General features: G+C 38.8%; 1 protein-coding gene across 1 annotated transcript in view; it reads right to left on the reverse strand.

Annotated features, from left to right (window-relative positions):
• LRRIQ1 (leucine rich repeats and IQ motif containing 1) overlaps positions 1-15,673 on the reverse strand; it is a 95,933-nt gene that overhangs the window by 37,906 nt on the left and 42,354 nt on the right. Inside the window, 4 exon segments of the mRNA XM_033162655.1 lie at positions 4,810-4,889; positions 5,647-5,742; positions 6,281-6,402; positions 8,950-9,039. Coding sequence (XP_033018546.1) covers positions 4,810-4,889; positions 5,647-5,742; positions 6,281-6,402; positions 8,950-9,039 — 388 coding nt within the window.

The raw sequence follows: 15,673 nt of genomic DNA on the forward strand, positions 1-15,673 counted from the left end.
TGTAGGTTTTACATTATCAAGGGAAAATATACTATTACTAACATTAAAGAGTTAAAAAGAAAGGAAATCACTTTGATTTATGTGACATATCTTAAACAATTATTCCATGGCCCAATTATTCTCTGGGCTAGTTTCCATGGTAAAGCAAAATGCCAATTAAAATCTGTATATTTAAAATAATATTTGAATCTTTTAGCTGGAAGCTGCACTTTCTGTTGAGTAGGCCCAGCCTACATATTCTATAACTAGACCAACCAGTTGAGACTGCCGATGATGTTGAATAATGGTGTCTATTTCCAAATTGGAAATTATAAGCATCCTATTATTTGGTGCTAATTTTAAAGAAGACCTATAATAAATATTTTCAAATAATGTGTTGCATAAAGTGTGTTACTTGTCAAATCCACTCGATGAAAACAGGCTTCCATACATTTATCATAATTCTACATCCCCTTGCCCATACAAAAAGGTGCTACAATGACAACACCTCTCACCTTGGGAGGGAAAAAAACAACAACAAAACTTCCATTACATCCAGTACCTGAAGTGTGGGAAGTATCAAACGCATGGTGAGTGTGCTTGTGGGCTACTCAGGGGGAAGGTGGCTGATTCTACTTACTGCCTCCCATCTCAATAGAGACTGCGATCTACCCACAGAGTTAAAAACTGGCAGTGATCTACCCCCTTTTTGTTGAGCTTTTTTTTTTTTTTTAGGAAGGAAAGCCCTGTTTTGGGGGGTTCACGTAAAAGTTGTTGAGCTTCTTTAGGGAAGAGGAAAGTGACATTGAGCTTTCTTTTTTTTAGGGAGGAAAGCCCTATTTTTGGTGGTTCAGGTCATTTTAGGGGTGCAGGGCAAAGATGTTGAGCTTTTTTAGGGGAGCCAAAGTTTTTTAGCTTCTTTGGGGGAGCCACTGATCTACCGGTGATCTACCACAGACGTCCAGTCTACCTGTTGGACATGCCTGAAATATATCATAGAATCGTAGAGTTGGAAGTGTCCCAAGGGTCATCTAGTTCAACTCCCAGCAATGCAGAAATCTCAGCTAAAGCATCCGTGACAGATGCTTCAATCATCTGGATATGGGAGATTTTCAGACACAGCACTGTACATGTAGCACACTCCTATGGACAACAACACCTGGATAATGCCCATGGTGTGTCTCCATTTAAACATATTAAACTCCCTTCACACACATAAACCCGATGGTGTGAAAAAGTCTCCACCATTGTTCCGAACTACATGTTTGTGAATAATAGTTCCAGTACGTGTGTGGGGCCAACTGTATGGACCTTTCCCACTCGATCAATACCTGTAGGGAATTGAAATCAGCGGAACTGTACTGAAATATCTATGCCTTTATTTCTATGGCTTATTCTTATGGAGCAAATGTGTATTTTATTATATTATGCACTGGTTACAGAAACGGGAATTACATATGATTTAGACTAGAATGTTAAACCCTATTATTTGGATGATGTGCCATTAAAGATAAGTTGGCTTGGCTCTAGAAAAAGTGCTTAGCACTGTAATGTAAAATGAGTCAAAAGCCCTTGGTAAAATTTATATATTGTTTGATTTTAGTGAAACCTTTAAGTGGTTAAACTTTGTTGAAATAGGTTTTTTTTGTGGGGGAAGAACTATGACAGAGTATTTGTGAATTACAGACCAATCCAATCTGTGAATTGCTGTGCTGGCGGGCATTTGGATGGAGAGGAAGTGTTCCTCTGCCCAGCCCAGCCTTGCTTCACCACCCTCCACTGACAGTAGCCAGTGGAAAACCCTGAAATGCGGCCGGGGGGGGGGGTAACACACATGATCCTGTAGTTATGAAGTGTGCCTTGTTACAGTCACATGATAGCACTAGGCTCCAACTAGGCATCTTTGCAGCACCAGTCTGAGTGCTAGTGCAGGAAAGGGGCTTTAAAAAAAATCACCATGTTTCACTCTGAGTGGCGTGAGTGGTGGGGTTGTGGATTCAGTGATTGCTGTGCTAATCCATCATGCCCAGCCACTATTGGCCAGGGGTTAGGATTACAGGCTTAAGAGGGTAAATATTGCATCTTCAAAGATCAAAGTAAAATGAGGAACACAGTTCCTATCTTGTCAAGACATAGCAAATAACACTTTGTGACCATGGGTGTTTAAAACCAGAGTGATACATTGTGGACTACTGCTTAATTAAGACTGTGCATTCTCTACACTTGGTAATCTTTTGACGTTTTGCCAGTTCTCCTTGGCTGCAAAATGTTCTAGCATCATGCCCACACTTTTCCGATTATCTCATATTAGAGAAAAGTAGTTGGTGTGGACACAGTAGATGAATAAATCACAGCACACATTTGGTATGGTTAAACTGTGGCCACAACTTATTTAACTGCTTGAATAAACATTCATAACTGTAATGGATTATAGCAGAACAGCCCTCTGAGCCATTACCTGACAGCACTGGTCCAGCAAAGTACTCAGACACCAGTTGTCTACAGCACAACATATATCGAAAGCTAATCCTGAGTCCTTCCTTTCGATAAAAGCCACAAGACTTGGGTACCTGCCAGAATCTAATTTCCCTTCATGCAAACTTTCAGACATCAACACAGACAGACTTCATAAAAGAATACAAACATGCAAATAGCCTGGGTCGCCTTCTTTCTAATCTGAGTTCAGGATAGTGCTCACTATGTACCTAGAAAACAGCTCCATATTGTGCTTGAAATGGAGAAATGCTTTTCAAAGAGAATATATAGCAGATGTCAGCAAACTTGGGGTATGGTTACGTTATAATTTGGGTCTGTGGGGCTTTAAAGTGGCAGGCAAATATGGTGGAGTGCAGAAAATTGAGAATTTAGCAGTCGCTTCATACCCAAACATTATAATTTGCATAAGAATCTGAATGAATCCAAAGTCCCATTAAGTCCAGCTTTCTGTTTTCTACAGATGCCCCAGGAAAGCTCACAATAAGGATAAGATGACAATTGTCACCACCTGCTCTTCCATTTCTCTCTGATTGTGCTGCTTTGAGCCATAGAGAATGGACAGCAGAGTTACTGAACAGCCTATCAATACACAGACTATAGTCCAGGACAACGGGCAGAGAGAAACATGGGGGAAGTCAATATAGCAATACAGCCAGAGCTCCCAGAGGCCACACTAGGAGGTCTGTTGGATGCCATACCCTCCTGGTACAAAGGCTACAGACATTGAAGCAGTGTAAGAAGGTGGATGTGAAGTAGCTTAAAAGGCTTCTTACCAAATAAGCTAAGAGAAGGCTTCCCACCACTATCCATCCTCTGATGCCAAAATAGCCAGCCAGAATATGGGGAGGGAAGGAGAGGTGACAACAGAAGGGCGAGGGAAGGGCTTTTTATTTTTCTTTCTTTTTTTAATAGAAAGAACAGAGTAAACAGGAAAAGAAAAGAGGTGGGAAGATTTCCAATAAGGAAAAGGGTGGTGGTGGACTGGGGGGGGGGGAGAGGACTGCAAAGCTGCACTAAGGAAGAAATAGGTTCACTAAAAGGCAAAGTGAAAAATTACCAGACCAATCAGAGACAGAGGGGGGGGGGGAAAATGGATGGGGAAACAGGCAAAAAGCTAGCCTGAGGAGAAAAAGAGAAGGAGATGACTTCTTTGATGAAGGCAGGAGCAAACTGAATTGTGGGACCTGCCTAATTCCCTCAATTTTACCCTGCCTTTGACCACCTGGTGGAGCTGTTACTCAACCCTTTTACTAGCAATGAGAAAACTGTGTATTATATGTATTGCACATGCGTTTATCTTAATGCACATGCATCTCTTGGGAACTTGGCATCTGTCAGGAATGCTGTTGCTCTTAACCATACCAGATTAGCCCTCTGTTTATAAACTGATTATATTCTCAGTTAGTTGTGAAATTAACACTTTTTAGAAAGCAAATGTACAAACACTCATTTCCCCAACCTTGTTAATATTAGAACATCAAGAAGTCCTTTATATACAACTAAAGAATGGATAGCAGACTTTGATATGCTTTAGGAAACAACCATTTAGGAACGGATTAATCATAAGTAACATAAAGCAGACCACATATGGAGAAAAGATGATACACTCTAATGGGTTCCATTAATTACAAATGATATGTAGGCCACCAAGATGTACGTATGTGAAAAATTCAGCTGGACACCAGATATTCTGGATATTTTGATAGAACAGGGTGGGAGGCCATGAGAACCTCTGGACTTGCATGTACTCTTTGGGGACTCTCTCCATTTTCTTTTCCTTAGTCACATGCACATGCTTAAGATTTTAAATTGCATTTCTTAAAGGCACACTTGATTTTGCCACACAAAATTCAACACTGATGATACATCAAAACATCTGCAAGGGAGCTTCCAATAGCATTCAAAATATCAAACTGGCATCATTAATAATTTGAAATTAGAAGTCAACATTACTGGCATTTCAATGTTTTCAATTTAAAAAAAAATCACAAAATCGAGAATTGCCTTATAAACAATCTAGAGCAACCATTGTCAACATATATTTCCAGATGATATGAAATGAATATGTCTACATTATAAACAAAATTAAGGCTGATAAAATCAAAATAATTCTGTTACCTGACACATAAGTGCATAGAAGTGCAAGTTACTTTGAAATCAATGATACTTAAGTAGCAATCCCATTAACATCAATCAGTTTTGGGTGTGTCAACTTTTCAATATACTTCAATGCTTTTAAGAGGTGAGGGCCTCTTTCCAGCTGTAGATCAATAGACCAGATTTATTTTTGACATGTAACTTCTATCACATAGTTCAACAGGAATGTTTACTTACCAAGCTTATTAGATTTCTTTGCTTTCATTTTATGTGCTCTCTTTAGCATCAACTGTGCAGTAGAAATGTCTTTAAAACCCCTAAAAGAAAGGTGATTTTTAGTCATAAGGCAACAAGAAATATGCATTTACTGAATATACAGGAAGGTACATGGAAAGCCATTCCTGTGCATACCCAGAAGAGTTGTCAGTTTTCCTCATATCACATTGCAACCCTTGCATCACATTGAATATTAGTCTTTGAGGGCATTTTGACACTGAGGGGTGAAATTCAGGAACAGCAAAGGACATGTGAGAAGGGGATGGACATAAAATGTTGAATTAAATGTGCAGACCACATGCAGGGCTGTTCGGATTCTATATATTACAACAGCAAAGCACATATTACAAATAAAGTATGTGTGAAGAGCTTGGCATGGGCTGTAGTCCTCTGTATGGTTCCACTAATGTTAGCCCACTAAAATTAACAAGAAAGGTGCATGCATAATTGCTCAAGATTACATTCAACACTGACTGCTGAACGGGCAACTGATCTCGGGGATACACAAACCATATTTCATAAATGTATTACTATGGACCAACTTGATTCAATAAAACCATTCTCATTGCCAACAACTGCACATTATGTTCTTATTACCATCACTTATGCTGATTCAGTCTCAGAAAATCTAACATGGTGTCCATCATGATCCAAGAATGGTATACAAAGTTACAGGACACACCAGCACAAATGTTTCAGATTAGCTGTGACAGCCACTAACTTAGCTTTCACCTAAATGAGCAAGTCCTGATAAATACAGTTACCATTAAAAGTGGAAGTATGATAAACTGAAAATACCATTCTTCTGAAATTTTTTCTTCTTTTTCTGATCTTTGTGGTGACCTTTGGGGGAGTTTCAGGTCAGAGAGCTGTGAGAGAGTGCTCTTCTCTGACCTGAGGAAGACAAACAAAAGTTCTTGAAAGTTAGCCCAGTAACAGAAGTAAGTCCCCACAGTTTTTTATAGTGCTACCAAGCACCTAAGCCTTCTGAAACCCAGAAATAAAATCTATTTTAATATACCAGCAACTTTATCTTGGAGAGTAATAAAAGTCAGACTTCCACATGAAATGTTTACACTCCAATTACTCAAAGCGTATTTCAAGATTTTTCTACAAAGGAATGCAGAGCTGTAAGAAATCCTTCTGCCCTTATCTAGCAGATATCTGCATTTTAATGTCTACTTCATACTTTACTTTTTTATTTTATGACTTCAGTTTATAGCATTTAATTTTATGCTTTTTTAAAAAAATTAATGAACAAACACTGGCTCATTAAAGAGCTACTGTTTGCAGTTGATTTGCGTTATTTTAGTGCCAAGCACATGTGCTGAATACTTAATCACATGAATTAAAAATAGCAAAACAGCAACAAGAAATTCTAATTGCTCTCTTAGTTACAGAAAGCAACATTAAAAGCTATTTATTTACTTACCTGTTACTAATCTGACTGCTTTCTGACAAGAAAGATGTGGGTCTTTCCTTAAGCTGCCGAGTTTTATGTGGAAGCCACTTTAAATGATATGAATTGTCTCCACATCCTGTAGGTTCATTATACTTTTAAAGAGAGGAAGAAAAATGTTTAAACAAATAGTTCTCTTACTTCTGCTTGGACAATAACATAAAAGGGCTAGTTTACACATTTATAAAGCAATAGTATACATGCCTACTCAGAAGTAAGGCATGTGCTATATAATCAGAGCCATCAACATTTATAGGAGAGTTTTCCTTAGCCTCAATGCAGTCTACAAGAAAATTAATAAATGCTCAATGCATAATAAAACACTAAGATTGTTTTCTAATGATCTGCTCATTGAACTTTTATCCTGATTTGTTTGCACAAAATTTGCAGGGAAGTTATACAGCATCCACATTCATTCTGGTAGCTTGTGGGGAGGTCATATGATGTCACATCAAGCAATTGTTATCTCACTTGCTAGTACAATTTCCTATAACTTTCCATATTGCAAAAATTCTCACTTTTTTGGTGCTGTGCAAGAGCAGGACCAGCCCTTCCATGAGGTGGACTGAGGCAGCTGTCTCAAATGGTGGAATCCTAAGGGGCAGTGCCCCTGTGGGCACCTCTCCCCCCTGCTGTCGCCACAAGAGAAGTGAGGAGACGAGAAGTGAGGCAGCAGCAGCTTCTGGCAAAATCTCATGGGATCTCGTGGAGCTCTCACAAGATCTTGCTGCTGCTTCTCCTCCTCACTTCTCTCATGGTGGCATGGGGGTGGGTGCCCGGTTGGCCCCCCACTGCTACCACCAGACAAACAAGGAGAAGCAGTTGCAACTTCTGCGTTCCGGTGAGATCTCACTGGAATCCAGAAGGCGCAGCTTTGCAACCCCAGTAAGCAAGGCTTCAGCATGGGTGGGAGTGAGGACTTCTCCATTTCACCTCAAGTGGTGAAACGGGACAGGATTCTACTTTAATTTACTTTAATTGTGCAACCTAAATTTGCTAGCATGCAATTGGATCCAATCCACATAACAGCAACAGTCTAGAAGTGGCCTAAAACAAAGAAAAACATGATTGAAGAAAACAACTTCTACTTGCTTTCGGAATTTGACAGATGCAAGTCATAACACCTGGCAACCAAAAGAAGAGCCTTGGTGCTTTTTATGAGACAACTCAGATTTTTGAACAATTGGTGTAAAGTCTTTGCTTCAAGCACAGTTTCTCACTCCCCACAGAAAATGCAGGGCTGATCTGAGAAATATAATTGGCCTGAGTGCTGATATAAGGAGAGATGACTTCTGAAATATATGGCCCTCACGCCATGAAGTGCTTTCAAAAGATAAATCCAGCACCTTCGATTTGGCCTAGAAGTACACTGCATTACAAAATACAGAGAAATAGAAAATTTTCACATAATTTTTTTTCTCAGTGAATGAATGATGTTTTCAGGAATATCTAGTGCTGGTGAATGAAACTCTACATGGTATGATGGACCTATGTGACAAGCCATGTTGAATTATAATCAGACAAGGAAAATTAGTAAACAAAAGTATAATTCCATGAGAATAGCAATATGCAGACCATCCTTTTTTATTTTACACAGACTGCACTCATAGGCTGTGCCCAAGTAAGATATATGCACAGGAAAGAACCCTGTGAGGTCGGAGGTTTGTTTGAGGTTTCAACCACAGCTGCATCTTGCAAAGGGAAGATGCATTTTAAAGCAAAAAGCTGGTCTTTGTTGCAGCATAAGCATCCTTGGTGGAAACTTCAAAGAAACAGCCGTCTGTGTGCACAGCTCTCCCCCATGCACACATTTTGTTTAGTTGGATCACAGCCACAGACTTTAACAAGATCCAGTCATTTTGCAATAATCTGGAATGCACTTAACCACCTCAATGTACCTAAGACGTGAGCAGGTTATGATCTGGAAGCAGTTTGAAATTCAAATTAAAACTACATTCCTGAAAGCATGGCTGGCACCTTGAACTTAAACACATTTAATTGGAGAGGAATCCTACTTGAAATCAGTGAAATCACTCTGAAGGAAGCATGCTTAGGACTAGAGTGTAAGGCTTGCATTTAATTCCTCCAATTAGTGAAAAATTAACATTAATTAAGCACTACTGTCTGCCATTTATGACCATTCTCTATCTTATTGTTAGTACAAATACTGTTGAAAACACATTGCATATAACAAAGAGAATTAAACATAACATAAAGAAAGCTGAAACTTCAAAGTTTATCAAATAGCTAACAGACATTACAGTTCAATGATCTTTAGCTGCTCTGAAAATCTTCAGCTGTTGCCATATATTGCAGGCTTCAGTGTTTTTGAAAGCGTTGTGTCAACTAGCAATTTTTAATCCACTGCCAAATGTGCAGCTGAGCCACATCATCATATATATATATTGCTACTGTGAAGTAAAGTGTTGAAAGAAATCCAAAAATAAAGGGGGGGGAATTAAGCAAATGAAAGAAAAGCAACATGAAAAATTACATCTGGGGATGAGGAGGAAGTCAGAGGCTTCTAAAAGTAATTATGTTTTTTCAGTCAATAAATTGCAATATTAATCACACCAAGTGTAGCGAGATTCTTAAGGAATGAACAAAGGCCAAATACAAAGAAAGTTTCCGTGACATGTTACCTTTGGCGAGGGCAATTGGTCTGAGAATAGCAGTGTTTGTGAAAGGAAGCGGGTGGAATCCAAAGCTGGCCATTCTTTCTCTATGACAGCCTGGTTTAAAACAACAACAAACCAATGAAGTCAATAGTGCAGGGATAATATCAGTTTCGTTTTGATAACTTCTATAAAGCACCATTTTGACCATGTTGCATGCTACTTTCAGTGATTCTGGGCCATTCTATTCTAATATAATAGTCACCTGTACGTCAGTCACGATGAAGCTAAAAAGAAGTTTTGGATTAATTTATATCATTTTATTTCCTCCATAATAATTCCAATGGGAATAATCTGCACTAAATTGTTTCAAAGTGCTATTCAGAAGAGTCAGAATTAAACCCAGAAAGCTGCCTTCTGTACATTTGATTTTTAAATGCAAATGGAATTTTTGCAACATCTGGAATTGCAGAGCTAATCTTTCCAACTGGCAGACAAACTCTGCCTGCAAAAGGTTGCTGTTGCACCACCAAACACACTATTGAAGCATACAGAACGTCCTCTTACTCTCTGTAATTGCCATTATAGGAACATGCCAGACAAATGCTGAAAATTTGTACAGAAATGTTCCTGGATGCATTTGCCCAACCACCCTTTTCCTTGACCCTTGCTTCCTTCTTCGCTCCCTTGCCTCTGTCTGTAGTCGTCTCTGTCCCGTTTCTTCAAGTCCCTGCTGCCTCCATACCACATTCCTTTTCCTAGGTCTCTTAAGTAATCCAGCTCACCTCCCTTCCCTTGATTCCTTGCATCTTCTCTTCACCACATCTTGTCTCTTCACTTCTGCTTCCAAAACATATTCACCAAGTCCCCAAGGAGGTGGTCCAAGGACCAACTTCTACTTGGAGGAGGAAGGCAATGGGGCGAGATCATGATATAAACACACTTAATCTGGAGGATTCTGAGGCTGAAAGGATTTGTTGCATCCTAACAATGTGCTGCTTCTCTCAAGGAGTAACCTTTTAGTGAGGCAGCTCAGAGTAGGATGCCCAGCACTGGCACATGGGGAGAAAGGGAAGAACGGAGATTGTCATTCTCCTCCCTGTAACCCATTTCTCCTCTGCTTGAATTACTATAGGTATTCACTGCGTCAAAAAGTATTTTAAAACCAGTAGTGATTATAAAATCAGTTACAGACTAAGGTCACCTGAAAGAAGGAGAGAAAAAGTACAGGTAGTCTATCATTGCACGGAATTAATTGTGCTTTGTTCATTGAAAGTTTCAGAGAATTTATCTATTTTGAATTTTCCTTTTCCTACATAGTATCATGATGATGATGATGATGAAGATGATTATCATTATCACCATTATTTTTTCCTCTTTTGTCCCCCCCCCGACCCACTTCCTTTTTTTGGGTAGCAAGACGTGTGAGATAGGTGTGTTTGAGAAAGAGCACACAAATGGAAAGATTAGCAGCAACTGTATCAAAAATGCCAAAACATGTTGTTAATTCATTCACATGGGGGGCGTGGGCGGGGCAGAGAGAGAGAGAATTGAAATTTTAAACACTTTAGGCATATGCTGTGAGGAACACCAGTGTATCCACAAAAAATGGGTGTGCTGAATAGAGCATGTGTACCTGCTCTCAGGAGCTGAGGCTGTTTCTATGTCAGCAAAATTTTGATGTTTCATTTTGATTTAACACCTTTCCCTCCCACATAAAAAGCCTCTAAATGGTGTGGCTACAACATCTTTCACCCAATTATGCACTACTGCTAGGTTGCATTTATTTCTCTGAGATGATTATCCGAGCTTTTGGATACCAGAAGATAGGATTACCGAAATTCTATATTGACCTATTTAAGAACAACCCATGTTGGTGAAAAGAGGGACTACTAGGTTACTTCCCCTTAATGAAAAGTAAAGGGATAGAGTCATATTTCACCTGTTTTGAAAGACATTACATTTTGGATGCTGGTCAAAAACTAAACTGATTTTTAGAACTCATATTTTAACAAAGGCTACATGATTTTTGGATCATCAGCCTTAGCTATACGGTTCCACGTAATTCTGAAGCCACTAGTATTTTTTAAATTAGGATTTTTCAAGCCTTACTACTTGAGATTTACAATTGTGAATATCACAAAGGTTGGTTCTGGAAGTAGGGATAGATTTGGATTGACTTATCTTTTTTAAAACAAACAAACAAACAAACAAACAAACAAACAACTAGACAGAAATTGTTCAACTTTCCCTAAAGTACCAGTTACAGGTAGGTAGCCATGTTGGTCTGCCATAGTCAAAACAAAATAAAATAAAAAATTCCTTCCAGTAGCACATTGGAGACCAACTAAATTTGTTCTTGGTATGAGCTTTCGTGTGCATGCACATTTTAATGCATCCTGAAAAACATGGTTCCCAGTGACTAGGAACCAGTGTGGAAATAGCACAATGAGGGAGCAGTTCAAATCCTTCTCCTCTGTATATACATATAAGCCTCTACACATGCTGGGGCTTCTACATGAATGCTGATTGCACAGAGTCCCTTTCCATGCAATTTTGGAGAACAGACTCACAGGGCCTCTCGATCTGCCACGGGAAAAGTTGATAAGGATTTCCTTCAACAAAATATGGGTTTTCTCTAGTTCAGTTCATGATGCAAGCTAAGCAATAGCAAAGTTAAAGAGATTTAAGCTTTAAATAGGAAACTGAGAGGGGTTGCTAATACCTCAGAATATAGATGCACGATTCAAGATGACGTTAACGGATTGAAGAACTGGACCAAAACTATCAAAAGTAATTTGTGATCTATGAGTCTTAGCAGACCAAAAGCTTAACACAAGTCAGCAGTGTGATGTACTAGCAAAAGAAAAAAAGCTAATGCAATTGTAGGCTGCATCAACAGAAGTACAGTGTCCAGATCAAGGGAAGTAATAGTCTATTCTGTGTTGGTCAGAACCTACCTGGAATACTCAATCCAGTTCTAGGCACCACAGTTTAAGAAGGATATTGACAAGCTGCAACATGTGCAGAGGAGGGCAACCAAGATGATAAAGGGTCTTGAAACCACATCTTATGAGGAATGGTTGAGGGAGCTGAGTATGTTTAGCCTGGAGAAGAGAGGGCCGAGCCACCTTAAATATCTGAAGGCCTGTCAAATGGATAATGGAGTGAGCTGGTTTTCTGCTGCTGCAGGGTAGGACCTGAACAAATGGATTCTAAATGTAAGGGAGATTCTGACTAAACATTAGGAAGAACTTTCTGACTGTAAGTGTTGTTTGACAGTGGAATCGATTACATTTAAATATGGTGGACTCTCTTTCATTGGAGGTTTTTAAACAGAAGTTTGACGGCCATCTGTTAGGGATTATTTTACTGTGGTTCCTGCATCTAAGGGAGTTAGACTAGATGATCCTTACGGAACTATGACAAGTTCTTGCTTAGCTAGCCATAACTCCATATGTGCATGTACACACACATATATACACACATTTCCACAGGTGCCCTCCCAGCATATATACCTTTTCTATTTGGGTACAAAAACACCAAACCTGAAATTTGCAAATGTCAAGTACATATAGCACAGCTCTGTTATTCACAATTAGACGTTCACAAACTCTAAACCTCAAAGCCAGTGTTGCGTGTGACTAGAATAAGTTGGATGAGGATGTAAGATGTCTGAAGTCCAATCCCTGCTTTTATGGCTATAAAACTCACTGGGTGGTCTTAGACAAATAATATCCCCTATATGCTTCTCTGAGCTCCATGGAGGAGAGAGGAATATTGTGTGTAATATAAACTGCATACTTTCTTGAATATACCTATCCAGCCAAGGAGCTCTGCCACTACTCCCTTCATTCTTGAACATAGTTGTTAACTTTTCCCTTTTTTAAGGGAAATTCCCTTATTCCGAATAGGATTCCTCGCAAGAAAAGGGAAAAGTTGACGGCTATGTTCTTGAATGCATTTTTGATCTGGTTCATAATCTTACTTCATCATCTTCATGCTACTCCTGAGCTAAGCTACCCAAACTGTGGACAAATCTATTTCTTGTGGGATGAAAAGCCAAGTTAGCTACTCCATGAAGACAATTCTCCTTCAGATAATCAAGATCAACAGAGGAAAAGTGAGAATGCATGTGTAGAGAACTTGCTGCTCAGGTAAAGGCTTCTTATAAACATGAAGAGAAGAACTAAGTCTGCACTTTCCTGATGACAGGAGTGGGAAAAACCTCGCCAATTTGCTGATACTATCTTTACATTTATTTATTTAGTCGTACATCACCCTAGACTCCTTCCAGTGAAGGGTGATTTATATCAAAAATAAGAAAACAATATGGTACACAGAGTTAAAAACATACATACACTAAAAATGTAAAAGAAAATAATCAAATTATGATTATGATTCTGGTACTGTATTTATATCCCACTTTTTCCCTGGTGGCTCACAGTTACAATAGAAATGACTAAAACATAGAAAAAGCAATAATTAAAACAGAATGAAACATTCTTAAAATCTATAGAATCAGAAGTACACACAATACTAATGAGGAGTGCACCTCTTATTTGAACATAAGAATAGACTTGATGGATCATGCAATGGCTCATCTAGTCCAGCCTCCTGTTCTCATAGTGTTCAGCCAAATGCCTACAGGAATCTCAGAAGCAGCAGGGCTGGATTAACCACAAGCAAAATAAGCATGTAGTTAGGGCATCAAGGGAAGGGGAGCATCACAGAAATTTTCCATTGCTGGATTTACCATGAACCATATGGTGCAGCTGAACAAAAATAAACACTATTTATGTAAATATACCAAAATAAACTTTATTTTCCATCTTACTGTAGCTTTTATTTTGTTTTGAATATCTATCTATCTATCTATCTGTCTATCTATCTATCTATCTATCTATCTATCTATCTATCACAGTTCATTATTGTATCTATTTTGAATTAGATATATATGGGGGCACCAAAATATTTTAAGACCTTAGAGTCTATTAATCTGGGCCTGAGAAGCAGGACCTGAGTGTAACACTCTTCCGCTAGTAATTCTGAGGAACTGGAATTCAGAGGCATATTGATTGCCTTGTCAAACGCAGGAACCTGGGTAAATAGGTCTTTCCCCTTCTCAGCATGGAGAAGGCAGTTCCTACCTGCAAAAAGAAATACAGTCTCTGGTTCAAACAAGCAGGAGCTTCACGTATCCCATGTTCACGGACAACTGAGCCGTCCCTATGTCATCTCAATTCTCTCCTCTAATTTAAAGCTATGAAGTGATCTGATGACTGCAGTCTATAGGCAGTGTATGTAGAGTTGTTGGAAACTCATAGAAGTTCCCTTCTTGCTCACCAAGAAACAGGGGAATGTCTATATTCATCTGCCTATGTGTGCAGGGTATTTCATTTAATAATAATAAAAAAACTGAAAGCACAACCAATAGCATTTTGTATCATCACATCAATGCTTTTAGGCTTCCCATAGGCATCTGATCATCCAGAGGTATGATCCAGCAGGGTTCTTATGATGTGTGTGTGTAAAATATGTGAAGAAACACCGTGTTTTCCCTTTACAGTATATATCTGGGGAAATTGCAGCATCCCAGTCTCCCCAACAAGACCTATTAGATCTTACATATTCTTTCATTAACCAGATGCAAAAATAAACAAACAAATAAAAATCGGGTAACATTTACAACACAATTCTAACAATGCCTATTCAGACAGTGGGGTTATGGTTGCAGCCTTAGATGCCATTCAATAGGCTTCTGAACTGTTTTGGAGGTAAGAAGGCACAAAGATGAAATTGGTGGGAAACATGTATTTGCCATTCTTCTGCTTTTTACTACAAAAAACCCCTAGTTTATTTTTAGTACTGCTTTTCTGAATTTTAATATTAAAACAGAATAAAATACACATATCTATTTCAAGTAACCTTTCTCCTACACAAGAAGGAAAGTGAAAATCAACACATCACTTCCCTGCACTGGTCCTTTGAAAGGGATTGATAGATGTGTCCAGTATGATCTCAGCTGCACTGATGGCTCCGATTCACAAAGAAAGCACTTTGGAAGTCAGTGCTGACAGAATTAACACATTCTTGGCACATGGCTGTCCAAGCACTTTAGTGAGAAAAGGACTCTCCAAGTTCCTGATTCTTTGGAAGTGGCTAAAATAAAGCCTGAAGGCTGTGTGCTGTAAAAGATTAACTAGGTCCCAGTTTACCTCATATTGTATATAAAGACATCATAAATGTCATGATTTTTTTAAAAAGGGTATACGTTATGATGGATTTACAATAGGGTTAAATGCTCTGTAATTGATGGCAGACAACAGGATGGAGAAATTTAAGAAGAGCACATTTTACTGGCCCTTTCTCAGAGGCTGAAATCATGAGGTACGAAAAGGAAATAAAATTGAAGCACAAGTCATCACAGACTCTTAGCGGGGATTATAATAAATTAGTTAATATCTTAGCCACCCTTCAGATATTACAGAAGTGGTTTGTGAGTTACTTTCTGAGGGTTCATCTCAAAGCACCTCTGCAATGTATACATATATTCTACCATGAGCATAAGGTGAGCTGAACAGGTTCTGATAATTTCCCCTTATTCCAACCAGGGAACAACTGTATGGTAAGAACAAGTCAAATGGTTAAACCCAGTGGGTTTCAAGCACCCAACACCAATGATATATTGTGAAGAAAGGAAAGGCCACCAGAGATACTCAAATAACTGATATTGCAACAAATGCATGGA

This window comes from Lacerta agilis, chromosome 10 (genome assembly GCF_009819535.1).
Source record: "Lacerta agilis isolate rLacAgi1 chromosome 10, rLacAgi1.pri, whole genome shotgun sequence".
NCBI lineage: Eukaryota > Metazoa > Chordata > Lepidosauria > Squamata > Lacertidae > Lacerta > Lacerta agilis.